The sequence below is a fragment of the Panthera tigris genome, chromosome E1 (genome assembly GCF_018350195.1).
Source record: "Panthera tigris isolate Pti1 chromosome E1, P.tigris_Pti1_mat1.1, whole genome shotgun sequence".
NCBI classification, from domain to species: domain Eukaryota; kingdom Metazoa; phylum Chordata; class Mammalia; order Carnivora; family Felidae; genus Panthera; species Panthera tigris.
Window position 1 is genome coordinate 11,398,968 of NC_056673.1, and position 14,376 is coordinate 11,413,343.

Genomic DNA, 14,376 nt, shown 5'->3' on the forward strand with positions numbered 1-14,376 from the left:
GTAGAGGAAAGATAGGGGCCTGCGGGAGCCAAAAGGAGAGGGTGGGAGTGGGGCCAGGCAGAAGGCACTGTGATCAATGGTGGGCACCGGGGCATTCGAGGTGGTGGGGGCACCTGAGGTTGGAGAGGAAAGTGGGGCCCCAGCCGACGGGTCTGCTGGCTCCGTCTGTTCTCTCCCGCGTCCTCTGCCTGAAAGCCCTCTTCATCATTGAGACAGCTCCCAGAGCCCTCCCACCACTAGGTTGACAGCACTTCCCCCTCTCCTGTCACCCTCTTTTATGGTCTTCTCTGCTTCTGTGCTCACTTTTCTTTTCTATCCTCTGCCTCACTCTGAGTTTCCTGAGAGCCCAGGAACATTATATCCCCAGGGTCTAGAACCGTTGACTGTGTAGAGTAGATGTCTGATAAGTTGTTTTTCTTAATGAGTGGGTGAATGTAGTTTGCTGAAGCTCTAAGGAAGGGGAGGAGTGTGGGTGACAGCAGGGCCCCTTCCCATGGTTCCTTAGGTTTCCCCTAGCTCTTCATTCTGCCCACCTGGCATATCTCCATGTCTCTCCCTCCCTCCCCCTCCCCACTCTTCCTCTCTCTCTCCCTCCACCTCTCTCCATCCCTTTCTCTCTCTGTCTCTCTCTCTCTCACGCACATACACACACACACACACACACGCAGGTGCAAACCACCTTACCCTCTTCCCTCCCCACCCCCACCTCTGCCCTTGACTCCCTCATTCTGGACTTCCCCAGTACACTCCCCTGCCTCAAGACCCCCCGTATTTGATGGCAAGACAATAAATAGTGGCTTTTTCTCACCAAAAGGGGGCACCCCCGCCTGAACCCTCGGCAGGCCCACCGTGGCCATAGGCAAGGTCTTTCTGTAGTCAGACGTGGAAGGAGTCCTTCCTGTGCTTGGCCACCTCCTGACAAGGGCAGCTGTGGCAAGGCTTGTGATCCGTGCCACTGGGACTGTGCGGGACCTCTGGCTGATGACACAGGGAGCCTTGTGCACTGACTGTGGCTGTGGTTGTTCCAGGGGCAGCCCGACCTTCCCATCAAGGTCACCACCTCCTCTCCACACTGCTTCTCCCAGCTGTGTGACCGCAGCAAGTGTTTTAACTTCTCTGGGCTTCTGCCTCCGTATGTGTACAATGGGGGCCTTGTGTTCCTGCCTAACCTACTCCTGGTCCCAGAGGTCACCAGGAGGCAGAGGTCACACGGCGGCCGGCACCGTGTTCTGAGGGCTCCCCCTGCTGGCCTGGCAGCAGTGCATGTGCACCGCCTGCAGGGGTGGGAGCAGGAAGGGGCCCTGAGGGCCTCGCTCGCTTGCTCGCTCCTGTCCGGCCAGGATGTACTGGACAGTCTCCCTGGTCCAACTGGGAAAACCCAACGGGCTTTGGATAAGGGTATAGTTCCCGGTGGGCTTGCTTACCTGCCTGGGGGGGAGGATCCTTCTTCTCCAGGTTCTGGAGCTTCACGAAGAACTTTTATCTTTGGTCGTGGCCAACCAACAGAAACAGATAGCATTCAGAGCTGGCAGATGGCTTGGCTTCTATAACGCGGTGAACGAAAGTATAAACAGGATCTTCAGCCTTTTTTAAAATTGAATTATACGTACAGGAAATCACACGTTAAAAAAGCATGTACAACTTGACAAGCTTTTACGAACTGAACACACACGTAGAATCTAGCCTCTGTGTCGTGAAGCAGAATGTGACCTGCCCCCAAAGAGCCCCGACTGCCTGGGGTGACCACCTCACAGCCTAGATGGGTTTTTCCTGTACTTTTTAATTAATTTATTTATTTTTAATGTTTATTTATTTTTGAGGGAGAGACAGAGCACGAGCAGGGGAGGGGCAGTGAGAGAGAGGGAGGCACAGAATGCAAAGCAGGCTCCAGGCTCCGAGCTGTCAGCACAGAGCCCGATGCAGGGCTCGAACTCCCGGGCTGTGAGATCATGACCTGAGCCAAACTCAGAGGCTTAACCGACTGACTGAGCCACCCAGGCGCCCCAGGTTTTTCCCCATACTTGAACTTCATCCGCGTGGACTCTGCAGCAGCACTCAGTCAGGTCTGTGTGTCTGGGGCCTTGTTTGCGGGCCTCACCTTGTCATTGGTGTGACCAGATAGGCCTCCCGTGCCCCCTGCTCATGTCGCTGCACCGGGTCCCTTTGGGGGAACGCGCCGCCATTTGTGTCTCGTTTCCACTGAACACTCGGTGTTTCCAGTTTGCGGCCTTTGGGAAAACCGCTGCTGTGAACAGCTAGCACATGTCGTTGGGTGAACACGCGTATTCGTCGTTACTAGGTACGTATTAAGGCACGTAGGTGAAGTTGCGTCTCTGTTGGCCAAGCACAGTTCCGTATCAGCAGTTTCACGTGGCTCAGCCTCATCCCTGGGAGTGGAATTGCTGGGTGGGGAACGGCCGCGCTCTGGTTGAGTGGTTACTCTGGCAGATCCCTGCTGCTCTTTCCCACCAGCATGTGAGAGCTTTCATTGCGCCCCATTTTCACCAATGCGTCCTCATTCTGGCCCACCTGATGCCTATGTCATGGAGGCATTGCCTCTTGTCAACCTGTTCTCAACTCCCCTTTTTTTTTTATTAAAAAAATTCTTTTAATGTTTCCTTACTTTTGAGAGAGAGAGAGACAGAGTATGAGCGGGGGAGGGGCAGAGAGAGAGAGGGAGACAGAGAGTCTGAAGCAGGCTCCAGACACGGAGCCCGACACGAGGCTTGGGCTCACAAACCATGAGAAGGAGATCACGACCTGAGCTGAAGTCGGACGCCTAACCGACTGAGCTCCCCAGGTGCCCCTCAACTCCTTTGAGGAAGAAGATGATTTTATTTACACGTTTAAAAACTGCACCACCCCCGCCTCCCCGCCCAGAGAGTCTGATATTCCCCCCTGGAGAGCATGTGCTACTCCCACCATAACACAGAACAGGGCCGGGGGCGACAGATCCCTGGACCTCGTGGCAGCCTGTAAGTGGGCAGCAGGCCACAGTGGAAATGCGGTTAGACAGGAAAGAGGTTCAGTTAAATGTGTGAGTGCCAGAGCCACAACAGGTTCTTCCTCACCATCTGGATGTTTCCTGGTGCTCTCCGGAGTCCAGCTGCCAGGAAGTGGCACCGGCCCAGTCCCAGCCCTGCCCTTGGGGAACCATCGATTTTATGGAGAGACAGAAGCTTGCAGATGATAGAGGGCCAAGGGCCTCCCCAGGGAGCACTTGAGCTGGCTTGGGGACATTTGAGGGGCAGCCCTAGACTCTTGAAAAGCTTTTTTTTTTTTAATTTTTAAATTTTTTTATTTTTAGTTTCACTTTTTAAATTTACATCCAAATTAGTTAGCATATAGTGCAACAGTGATTTCAGGAGTAGATTCTTTAGTGCCCCTTACCCATTGAGCCCATCCCCCCTCCCACGACCCTTCCAGTAACCCTCTGTTTGTTCTCCATATTTGAGTCTCTTCTGTTTTGTCCCCCTCCCTGTTTTTATATTATTTTTGCTTTTCTTCCCTTATGTTCATCTGTTTTGTGTCTTAAAGTCCTCATATGAGTGAAGTCATACGATATTTCTTTCTCTAACTTCTTTTAGCATAATATTCTCTAGTTCCATCCACATAGTTGCAAATGGCAAGATTTCATTCTTTTTGATTGTCAAGTAATACTCCAGCACTTGAAAAGCTTTTAAAGCCAAGGGGTTATATAGACAAGTGCTCCCCACCCCCCCAACCTGGCCCAGGACGCTTGGTTGGTGCTCCTGGTGGTTGTGAGACCTGTGGCTCCGACAACCAGGCATGGCCTGAGCCCACTGTCCCTTTGATTGCTTCCTGCCTCTGGTGGGAGCTTTTTCTTTTCTTTTCTTTTCTCCTTTCTTTTCTTTTCTTTTCTTTTCTTTTCTTTTCTTTTCTTTTCTTTTCTCTTTTCTTTTCTTTTCTTTTTTCTTTCTTTTTTCTTTTCTTTTCTCTTTTCTTTTTTCTTTTTTCTTTCTTTTTTCTTTTCTCTTTCAGTTTTATTTCATTATTTACTTATTTAAAACTTTTTGGAAGTTTATTCATTTTTGAGAGAGAGAGACAGAGTATGAGTGGGGGAGGGGCAGAGAGAGAGAGGCAGACACAGAACCCGAAGCAGACTCTAGGCTCTGAGCTGTCAGCACAGAGCCCGACGTGGGACTTGAACTCACGAACTGTGAGATCATGACCTGAGTCAAAGTCGGACACTTAACCGACTAAGCCATCTGGGTGGCTCTTCTTTTTTTTTTTTAAGTTTATTTTTATTTATTTTGAGATAGAGGTAGAGGGCAAGTGAAGGAGGGGTGGAGAGAAAGGAAGACAGAATCCCAAGCAGGCTCTGCGCTCTCAGCACAGAGCCTGATGCCGGGCTTGAACTCACAAACCATGAAGTTATGGCCTGAGCCAAAATCACGAGTCGGACACTTACCGACTGAGCCACCCAGGCACCCCAAACCAGCTTTTCTACCAGTCTCCCTGTTCCTTAGAGAAATGGGTGCTTGTCCTTCCGTGTCCCCATGGCTTCCTGCCCACCATTTCTTCTGATTACTTTCCTGGGATGCTGATCACAGGCATTGTTGGCCTGAGATTGGTCACACAGGTGCCATTCCCGGAGCTGTTTGCCATCAGCAGCCCTCTGCTGAGAACCCGTGGACACCTGTCCCTCGTCCCCACATCCCAGCCTCCTGTCATCGAGGCGTCTGTGTCCCTGGCTGCCCTCTAGCCATCCGTAGCCACCCCAGCTCCACTGAACCCCCCAAAAGAGACACCCCTCAGGCTGTGTACACCAGGGGCCCCGCCCTTCAGAACGCCTGGGGAAGACTGCCCTCCGAGCCCAGTGCGTAAACTGCCAGGCAGGGCAGCTGGAAACGTTTACCCAGGGATTGAGCTGTCTTGAGGGGAGCTGGTCTCTCTGCAGCAAGAGAGCAGGGAAGCCTGGTGAGCCGCTTTCTCACTCCCAGCCTTTGAACTGCCTGCCACTTTTTTTTTTTTTTTAACGTTTATTTATTTTTGAGCCAGAGAGAGACAGAGCATGAACGGGGGAGGGTCAGAGAGAGGGAGACACAGAATCTGAAACAGGCTCCAGGCTCTGAGCTGTCGGCACAGAGCCCGACGTGGGGCTCGAACTCACGGACCGCGAGATCATGACCTGAGCCGAAGTCAGACACTCAACCGACTGAGCCACCCAGGCGCCCCCTGCCTGCCACTTTTAGCACCCTCTCCATCCTGGTCCCTTGGCTGGCCTTTGGCTGCGAGCCTTTCTGTTTCTTCTTGGGGGGTCCCATTTGTTGAGAAGACGGGGATACTCGTGCTCTGTGCCATATCCCTCTGCCTTTCCCTTCGGTTGTTTTCAGGAACAGAAATGATACCATCCCAGTAGGGTAGCCTCCTGGTGGCCATGCCTATCCTGCGTGCCTCCCCCCCTTACCCCTTGCCCTGCCTCCCCACCCCCCTCCTCCTAGCGACAGAGTCTAAAAATACTCTCTTTCCACTGAAGGGGTTTTTTTTCCACCAAAGAAAGTGAGCTGACTGGGGAGGAGGAGGGGGTCGGAGCTGCTGGAGGCGTTGTGTTCTTGGAAGGTGTCAGAGACCTGGCGGCCGGACCTTTGGCCAGATTCTGTATGGACTGGCAGTTCTCTGGAGACCCTGTCACCGGGAGTAGGAGGTCTGATCTGGGGGCATAAGCAGAACATGGCAGAAGCGAAGAACAGAACCCATCGTGTAAATGAGCAGTCGTTCATTGATCTGAAAGTTGATGATTTAAAACTGTGTTAAAATTTGAGGGATTTAGAAGCAAGTCGGGTACGGTTTGTGTTGGTATAAGGCCTCTGTCTGGGGTCTGGTGTACAATCCCAAGGAGCGAAGGAGAGAAAAGCATGAAATTCTCTTTTCTCTCCTTCCTTAGACCTTCCCCTGGGTCTTTCGACCCCCTAACATTGTAGGCATAGGCCCGAAAAGGGAGAATTCCATAAAGAGTGGTGAGGTGGTCACTCTGTTGTTAGCCAGCTAGCCCCTGTGACAGGGACCCCTCAGAGTGCCAGCACTGCCGTGTCACTTTGCTTTCCTATAGGGCAGCCTGCCAGCACCACCCCTGTGGCTCCTTGGCTTTAGGTTGGGGACCCAGAGTAGCCCAGACTTCCTGAGGTTTTCCACCTCTCCCCTAGAGCAGAGTCTGAAATCTCAGCTGGGTCAATCGTGTAGAGAGGCTTCTGTGTTGTCACTGTCACCTCAGAATGTGGACAGCCTCTCTGGCCATCTTCCTGTGTTCTCTGATGGAGCTTGGTAACTGTGAGTACGAAATTCAACCTGACTTGACAAATGACGTCTGACTGCCTTCTCTGCAAGGGCGAGAGTCGGTGTGTGCCTGCAAATGTCTGACCTAGTGGAGAGAAGGCAGGAGCACAGGTATTTGGGCATTGTCCCCGGAAGATGAGAGAGGCATGTAGCGTCTCTGGGTTTCTCCCGGTTCTGTGTTTCCACCCACGACTCTTCCTTTAAAGGTGCCCCTGCCCTGTTCCCTGTTGGCATCAGAATCTTGTTGAGGAGAGAATGCTGCCAGGAATGTATGTTCTGTTAGTGGCCACCTCAGCCACACTGCACAGGGGTCTCATACAGGGGTTGAAACAGTGGCAGGTGGGAAGTGAGTAGCTTAGCCAAGACTGCTTGGTTGCAGATAACAAATTCTCATTCCAGCTGGCCTAGGCAAAGAGGAGAGTCTGTCAGGACAAGGTAGGGCTTCCCAGAACCCTGGGTGTGACTAGACCTGGGAAGGGACAGAAGGGATCAGAAAAGCCCACCAGTCCTCTCGTCTGTACCTCTCAGCACACTGGTCTCAACGTCCCACATATAGGCTAGCTCTTGCTCCCTGGTCCCCACTGGGCACATGGCTGCCCACATGTAGAGTGGACAGTGTCACCTACCCAAGAAGAGCAGCCCAGCTCTCCCCAAGCCCGGGGCCTAGCTCCTGGGTGGAGGGGAAGCTGATTGGCCCAACTTGGGATGTGTGTTTCCCTCTTGGTGCCACAGAATACATAGTACTGGAGAAAGGGGGCCTGTTGAGTCGCTGTTTGGGCAGGTGCCCCAAGAACTATCCCCCGTCTGGAGAGCACAGTGATGGTTCTTTAATTTCCACTCTTCCTATCTTGGAGTTGGCTGAGGTGGAGAACAAGATAACTGAAAAGCTGTCCCCTGGAACTGTTGGTCCTCCCGTTGAAATCGAGGCAGGAAGTGGCAGCAGGAAGGCCCATCATGCTTTCTTCTCCCTGGCCTCCCACCACAGGCTGTAAACCTGGCCTTAGACCCTAAACGAACCCACTAGCTGCATTTTGAAGCTGGAGTCGCAGGACTCAGCTGGATTTTGAATCAGGGGGCAGCAGCCAAGGCAGCTGGTGGAGAATGGGGCTCTGGGGCACTCCCTGGGGGGGCGGGCCTCAGGGGCGCTGCTCTCCAGCTGGTGCTCCGATGGGCCTCCGCAGGCACCACGGGCCCCACTCAGAATCCAGGAGGAAGTGTCGGCCGAGAGGGGCCGTCCTCAAGCGGGCATTAAATCCCTGAGTGTGCACATTCGATAAATGGATCAAGGAAGCCGGGCTGACGGTAATGTTTGTGGTGCGATGTATCAGTCGTGATGAGCAAGGCTTTTTGGAAACTGACCTTTTAACTTCAAGTGGGTCTGGTGGTTAGAGATAGAGTTTCTGGGGCTGCCTCAGGATTGGTTGGAACGCAGTGCTAGAGCCAGGGAGGCAGGGAAATGCTTGTGACAACAGCAGAATTGGCAACGGAACCGTGGGCGCGAGACGCCGCGCCGCCTCTTCTGGGTACGTATAGGGTGACAAGACCGTTTTGAAGAGCTGGGCTTTGTTTTGGGGGAGCCCTTTGGAGATGCTGCTGGGTTTTTTTTGTTTTTTTTTTTTGATCCTGCAACTTCCAAAGAACCAAATATTTAAATTTTTTTTTGAGTGTCATGAATCAATGATCAGTGTCTATTGGGATATCCGTTCTTTGCTCTCTGTGTTGTGTTTTCAGCGAAGGGGCTCTTGTGGCCGTGCTTTCCAATGGCTTCTCCGATGTGGGCACGTGGGCGTTGCCACGGTGGGCAGCTCCGGGCTCTCCCTCCCCTGAGCCTCTGCCACCTCCCCTTTCCGGCCAGGCGAGGTGGTCTCCGCTTTTGCGCTCTCTGAGCCACTGAGGAGACCTTGCATTAGCCTTTATTTCCGCCACACATCAATTTCTCCTTTCCTTTCTGCTCAATTTGCCTACGGTTCCCGCCTCCGCCCACGGGAGCTCTGCCGAGCAGAGCCGCGGCACTCCGGTCCCGATGGCATCCCGCGGGCACGGCAGCGAGGCAGCCTCCGCACGCCCTTCAGCTAAGCAGCGCCAGGAATTGATTTCCCGGCGATTAGGGAAATGCCCGCATTTTAGGATGCGTCACAGTGCTTAGGTGTTACTTCTCCGCATCTTCTCCAAGGAAATGCTACACGCTGAATTAAGTTTTTGTGTTTTTGTTCATGCTCCACAGCACCATTGAAAACCCAGATTTCGCCAGCCCCGTCATGGCAGCGCTGGCGGGGGCGCGGGGGCAGAGTGGGTTTGGCCAGCATGATTGGCATTTGAGGGTCGGAGGGCACTGGCCTCTGAGAGAGGACCTGGGCTGCCCTTGGTGAGAAATGCTTCCTGACAGGCCCTCTTTCATCCTCCCAGGCGTGGGCTGATGCCTTTCGAAGCAGTCCTGACCTCACCGGCGTTGTGCATATATACGAGGAGCTGAAGAGGAAAGGGGTCGAGTTTCCCATGGCAGACTTGGACGCTCTGTCTCCCATACACACACCACAGCGGGTAAGCTTCCAGCTGGCGTTCTCTAGAAAGACCTACTGCAGAACGGGCAGGCCACTGCCACCACCCTTCTGCTGCTCCGTTTGAATTATTCAGCTTGTCATCACGCGTTCTTAAAGCTCGGGGGCATTTCTTTTTAATAACAAGGGGAATGCAGGAGTGAGACGGCTGGTTGGCTGGTGATTAAGTGGCAGCAGTGTCTTCCCCCACCCCCGCTCCCAGTTCTCATCTGACTGTGCAAGGAGGATGTAACAGAGGGATCGGTTCCGAGATTTTCCTGGAAATGGCTGCTTGGGTGGAGCCAGCCTGTGAGGGCCCATCCCGTGAGGGTCACTAGCACCCGCTTTTCCGAGGGCCCAGGAATCTCCCTTTGGGAGTGCCGGAGCACCTCCGTGTCCGTGGCAGTGCAGAGGAGCTGGTGACATCACCGATCGTGGGGCAGAGGACAGCTTTCAGTTTTTTAGACTGTACAAGCCAAATGGATCTAAATTCTGTTTTGAACTGAGTGTTCGGTGTCAATCCAGACATGCTTGAATTCCTCCAGCCTTGGAATTCAAAGCCCAGAGAAGGCCTCCTCCCGTCGAAGCCTCTTACAACGTGAGGCAGCTCTGTGCTTCAGAATGAGAAGCACGCAGGTGATGGTGACCGTTCATCCTGGGAAGCTAGTACCTCTACTGGGTGGAAATCAGCGCCCGGCCCCAGGGGGGAGCCAGGAAGCTCCAGGATCTGGGAGAGAGGCGCCTTGTGCCAGCACACACACTCTGCCTCGCTGGCCCCATCTGCCCATCTCCAAAATGGGGACAAAGAGTCCAGAGTGCCTGTGCAGGTCTCTTCCATGAACACAGTTAACGTTCGAGGCTTTCTGAGATGCTCAAAAGGGAAAGCATAAGGAATTCTACTTTGCAAAGCTTTGTTCTCATTATGATCCCTCCAAACCACTTACCATGCCTTGTGGAATAAACGTAACCTGTTTTATTTTTCTAATAATGACACAGAACAGCATTGTTTTGTGCTTATAATTACAAAGAACATTCGGTAAATTGCATAATTGCTATTTATAGTAGTTTACTTGTAAAGGCCAAAATATAATCTTCTGGTACCAGATAGGGATGTGTGATTAGCAAAACTTCATAGCAGCCCCCCTCCACTCAGATTCTGAGGGGGCCCTAATAACGGGAACCCTGACCAGAGCTCTCACGGGGTGCCCTCGGCGCTGCCTTTCTGAGTTGCTTGGTTTGTCTGGGAGGTAAGTAGAGGGAGGAGCCCTTGGTACCCCCCATTTGTGGAAGGAGAGACTGGGTGCAGGAGGGGCAGGGATTCCCCGAGCCTCACAGGTGAGCCGTAGAGCCAGGCCCGCTGCCTCCCTGCAGGTGGCTGTGGCGGGAGGGGCTGCCGGGGCGGGTAGGCGCCGGGCCCAGCTGCACGGGCAGCCCAGGTGAACAGAGGACTTTGTTGTTGCCGTGCCAGAGCGTCCCCGAAGTGGATCCGGCCGCGACCATGCCCAGGCCCCAGTCGCAGCAGAGGACGAGTGCCAGCTCCTATTCCTCGCCTCCTCCTGCTCCCTACTCCGCTCCGCAGGCCCCGGCTCTGAGCGTGACCGGCCCCATCACGGCCAACTCAGAACAGGTACTCGCATGCTTCCAGGCCATAGGCAAGTCGGCCGACTGTCTTCGCGCGCCCTTCCTGGAGACGTATGGATGCTTTCCCTGACCAGGCACTGTGCTAGTGTCCGCGACCCACAGACGGAAGGGAGGGCCCGCCGTGCAGTGGGGAGACGGGTGCAGAGGCTGCGTGGACGGTGTGGTGGTGCGGTTGCGGGAGCAGGAGCTGAGAGTTAGTGCTACCTGGAGGGCAGCCCCGGGAGCCGACGCTGCTGAGGCTCTCGAAGCCGGAGCGGGGCTTGTCTGACAAGGCGTGCGCCGGAGGCGTGGAGGAGCGGGGCGCTCGAGGGAGCAGCAGGTGGAGGGTTTGGGGGATCAGTGCAGGTGCAGGATCGGAGAGGCAGAGGGTGAGGCCAGCGCACAGCCGTGGAGTTGCGTTGTGAACAGCCTCGTGAGTCACGCGGAGCGGTTTGGATTGATCCTGTAAGAGGCGTCAGCCATCAGAGGCCGGTGACCCGCTCAGCAAGGTGCCGTGAGGCCGAGGCCGGGATGAGGAAGGCCCTTAGGAAGCATTCTTCCTGCTTTTATTCCAAACCCTGCCCACCTTCCCTGAGTTATTTCCTGAGAGGCCAATGCCATTGAAATCCCAACCTGGATTTTTTTAGACGAGTCGTGGAGGCTAGTATTTAGATGAATCTGTAGAATTGCCATTCAGTAAAATTTGAGAACTGATCAGACTTGAAAAAAGAAAATCCATTCCAGTGTTTGTGACAACGTCATTATTTACGGAAGCCCATGTAGACAGAGGGGTCAAGCGATGAGGCGTGGTTAACCGAGGTGTTGTGCCAGGGTTGCTCACGTTTCCGTTCTCTGGCGGCCCCGAGGAGGCGAGCAGGAGGAGGTGAGCTGGAGGTCAGACGGGCCTGGACTTGAGTCCCCACTCTGCTCCTCACTGTGAGGCTTCGGCTGGGTCACTTCAACCTCCGTCGACTGTTAGTAGAACGGGGCAGTGGTTCTTCCTCTTACCCACCCCCAGAGTAGTCATGAGCTTGTCGGGCAGCTGGATGGGACGGCCTCGTGATAGTCCCCCCGAGTGCCGCGTGCCCTGTTGAGCACAGGAGGTCAAAACCCACAGCTAAAGTACGGGCTGTACAATAACGTGCTATTCGGTTCACTCCATTCTGCCCTTTCTCACTACTCACAGTGGCCAGGACCTGTCCCCAGAAGGGAAGCCCTGGGGAAGAGGGTCTCTGGCGGCAGGCTCTGCTGCTACGGGCAGAACTGTGTCCCTTTCTGCCCGGAGGGAAGTCTGACATGTCTGGAGTTGGATGGTCACTGAGACCCTCCACTGACTCTTTGCCGGTTGCGTGGGAGCTTGGGAAGAGCCCTGCCAGCAGCCAGAACAGTCTGGAGGAGGGGCTAGAATGGGCGAGAAGGGGGAGAATGGAAGGGCGGCCTGGCTTTGAGGACCCTTCTGATCCCATGTGGTGTCTGTTGCATTCCTGAGCTTCCAGGGTCAGAAAGCTCTTCTGGCTAAGACTGGGGAGGACTTCGCCCACTGGGCGGAACCGGAGGGGAGAAGAGCCTCTAGGGATCTCGCCCAATGCTCTCATTGACCGTTTGTCCATTTTCCATCCAGTACATACTTATCGAAGTCTCCTGTCGCTATCCCTGTGCTCGGAGTGCAGACCTCAACTCAGCAGAGTCCCCGTCCCCAGGAGGTCAGCCAGGACAGGGGCGGGGGTCTGCGGTAGGAGGTGCGCTGCTTGGTTCTGCCTCAGGGAGGGCAGGGGAGAGTCAGAAAAGGCTTCAGTGAGGAGAGAAGGTGTCATTTGAATTAGGTCAGAGCGCAGTTAAGAGCCATAGCAAATCCAGTTCTCTGGATGTTTTGGTGGAAAAGGGATCGATCCTGGGTGCCTGTGGGCCAGCACCTTGCAGGGTTTCACTTGGGTTACTCACAGCAGCCCTGTGAGGCCGTCGTTTTCACCTTTCCGTAGCTGAGGAACTGAGGCTCAGATTAACACCCGTCCTTTACGGTGTCCCTCCTGCAAGAAAGAGGGCCCAGGCCCAGGCCTTGGGGAGCTCTGTCGGATGGGAAGGTCAGGTAGTTTTCACGGGGACCTTGGTAGGGAGCTGACTTGCAAGGGGGTCTCCCCTGGAGTCTTCTTTTGGTCCCTCTGCCTCATCCTTGCCACACTGGGAAAGTGCAGCTAACGCCAGCCAGCCTCTCAGAGGACCATAGTGCTTAGATTGTGCACTCCTGGGGCCAGAGTCTATAACGAGGGGGTTCTTTATGAGGATCCCAGTCCTGAAGAGCCTTTGGGGATCACACACTCCACCACGTTCACTGGCAAGAATAGGGACGGAGGCCTGGGGAGATTAATGCCCCACTCAGAGTCTTGCTGTGGGGAGGGCCGAGCCACAAGCCAGCTCAGTCCCCACTGGACCCGGCGCTCTTTCCCTGTACAGCGCTGCCTCAGTGTCATAGCAGAGTCACCTGTGACAAACTCTTGGTTAACCAAGGGCCCCGTGGGGGTGGTGGCCTCACTCCCGCATTCGCTTCTCCCTTAGAGCTGCCGTTGCTCTCACACCCAGACCAGAGTGAGATAAGAAGCCGCCTTCTGCCCAGCACATGCAGAGGAGTGACCTACATGTCACAGTGAATGGGACTGTCACCAGACAGGTTCAGGTTGACTGACCTCTCCTTCCTGCTTTCCTCCCCACTCCCACCTCCCCGGCCTAACAGATTGCCAGGCTTCGGAGTGAACTGGACGTCGTTCGAGGAAACACAAAAGTCATGTCTGAGATGTTAACAGAGATGGTCCCCGGGCAGGAGGATTCGTCCGATCTGGAGTTGCTGCAGGTGAGGGGGGGCCTCATCTTGTGGAAGGTCTGGACCTGGGGAAGCGGCAGTGAGGCAGGAGCGGAGCCCGGGGGGACTGTCATGGGAAGGGACATGTAGGCTCACACTCAGCCTCATGCTTCCTGGCAGCGATCAGATGCCAGCACCAGGCTCTCCTTTTTATTTGCCTTCATAACATCTTGGCCCTGATAATAAATTGCCGACTGCAGAACACGTGCCCCTCAAAAGATGAAGGAAGTATAAGGAAGAAGATAACTCATTTTCTTTGATTCCAGCACCCACAAGTAACCCCTGTCGATGTTTTGATGCATTTTTTTCACGTTTGTTTTCATTTCAGGTGTAGTTGAGATCCTATTATGTGCCCCGTTTTGTGTATCGCTTTGCTTCCTCAACATTATGTCGTAAACATTTGTGACAGGACCTCCTCAACCTTTCCTACACGAGGGAGCCCTTCTAGCCACACTTTATCCCCCAGAGACTCCTGAGACTGAAATTAAATAGAAGCTCCTTTTCTTTTACTGAATACTGAGGATTCTGGGCTGGGGTCGCCAACATTATGGTTCCTGAGGACCCGTTGCTAACTGGCCTCTTCGCCCCCTGGACACCGAGTGGGTCTGGGGGCATGACCGAGAGGGGTCCAGTAGCAGGGCCAGCCTGCAGGGCCGCCCTCAGACTAGTGTCTGAGCCAGCCAGATCCAAAGCTAGTGACCAGATCTCCACCACACCCATCTCAGACGACTCTGGCACTTGTAGAAAATGGCACCCGCACTGCCCTTAGAAGCAGTGACCTTCTGGAGGCGTGGAGAAAGGGTGCCATAAACTGCAGGTGCCAGGATCTTTTCAGCGGGAGGCAAGATGCTTGAGTAAACAGGTCAGGAGCCAGACTGGCTTGGCGAGCTGGCAGGAGTGCCTCACGACGTGCCTGCTTCTGCTGTTCTTGTCTGGCGCTCAGAGTCGTCAGTCTTGGCCCCCCAGGCGCCGTACCTCCCACCCTGCTGCTGGCACACAGCTCGCAGCCTATGAAGGCCCGGCTCTGATGGCCCTGCCTTTCAGCAGTGTGCACAGCGAAAGTGACCT

The 14,376-nt window shown here is 54.4% G+C and overlaps 1 protein-coding gene across 5 annotated transcripts in view; it reads left to right on the plus strand.

Annotated features, from left to right (window-relative positions):
* Positions 1-14,376, plus strand: part of TOM1L2 (target of myb1 like 2 membrane trafficking protein) — a 121,171-nt gene that overhangs the window by 77,019 nt on the left and 29,776 nt on the right. For all 5 annotated transcript variants that reach the window (XM_042967355.1, XM_042967356.1, XM_042967358.1 and 2 more), the window contains exons 5-7: positions 8,704-8,838; positions 10,303-10,461; positions 13,183-13,299. In XM_042967355.1, coding sequence (XP_042823289.1) covers positions 8,704-8,838; positions 10,303-10,461; positions 13,183-13,299 — 411 coding nt within the window. The remainder of the gene's footprint in view (positions 1-8,703; positions 8,839-10,302; positions 10,462-13,182; positions 13,300-14,376) is intronic.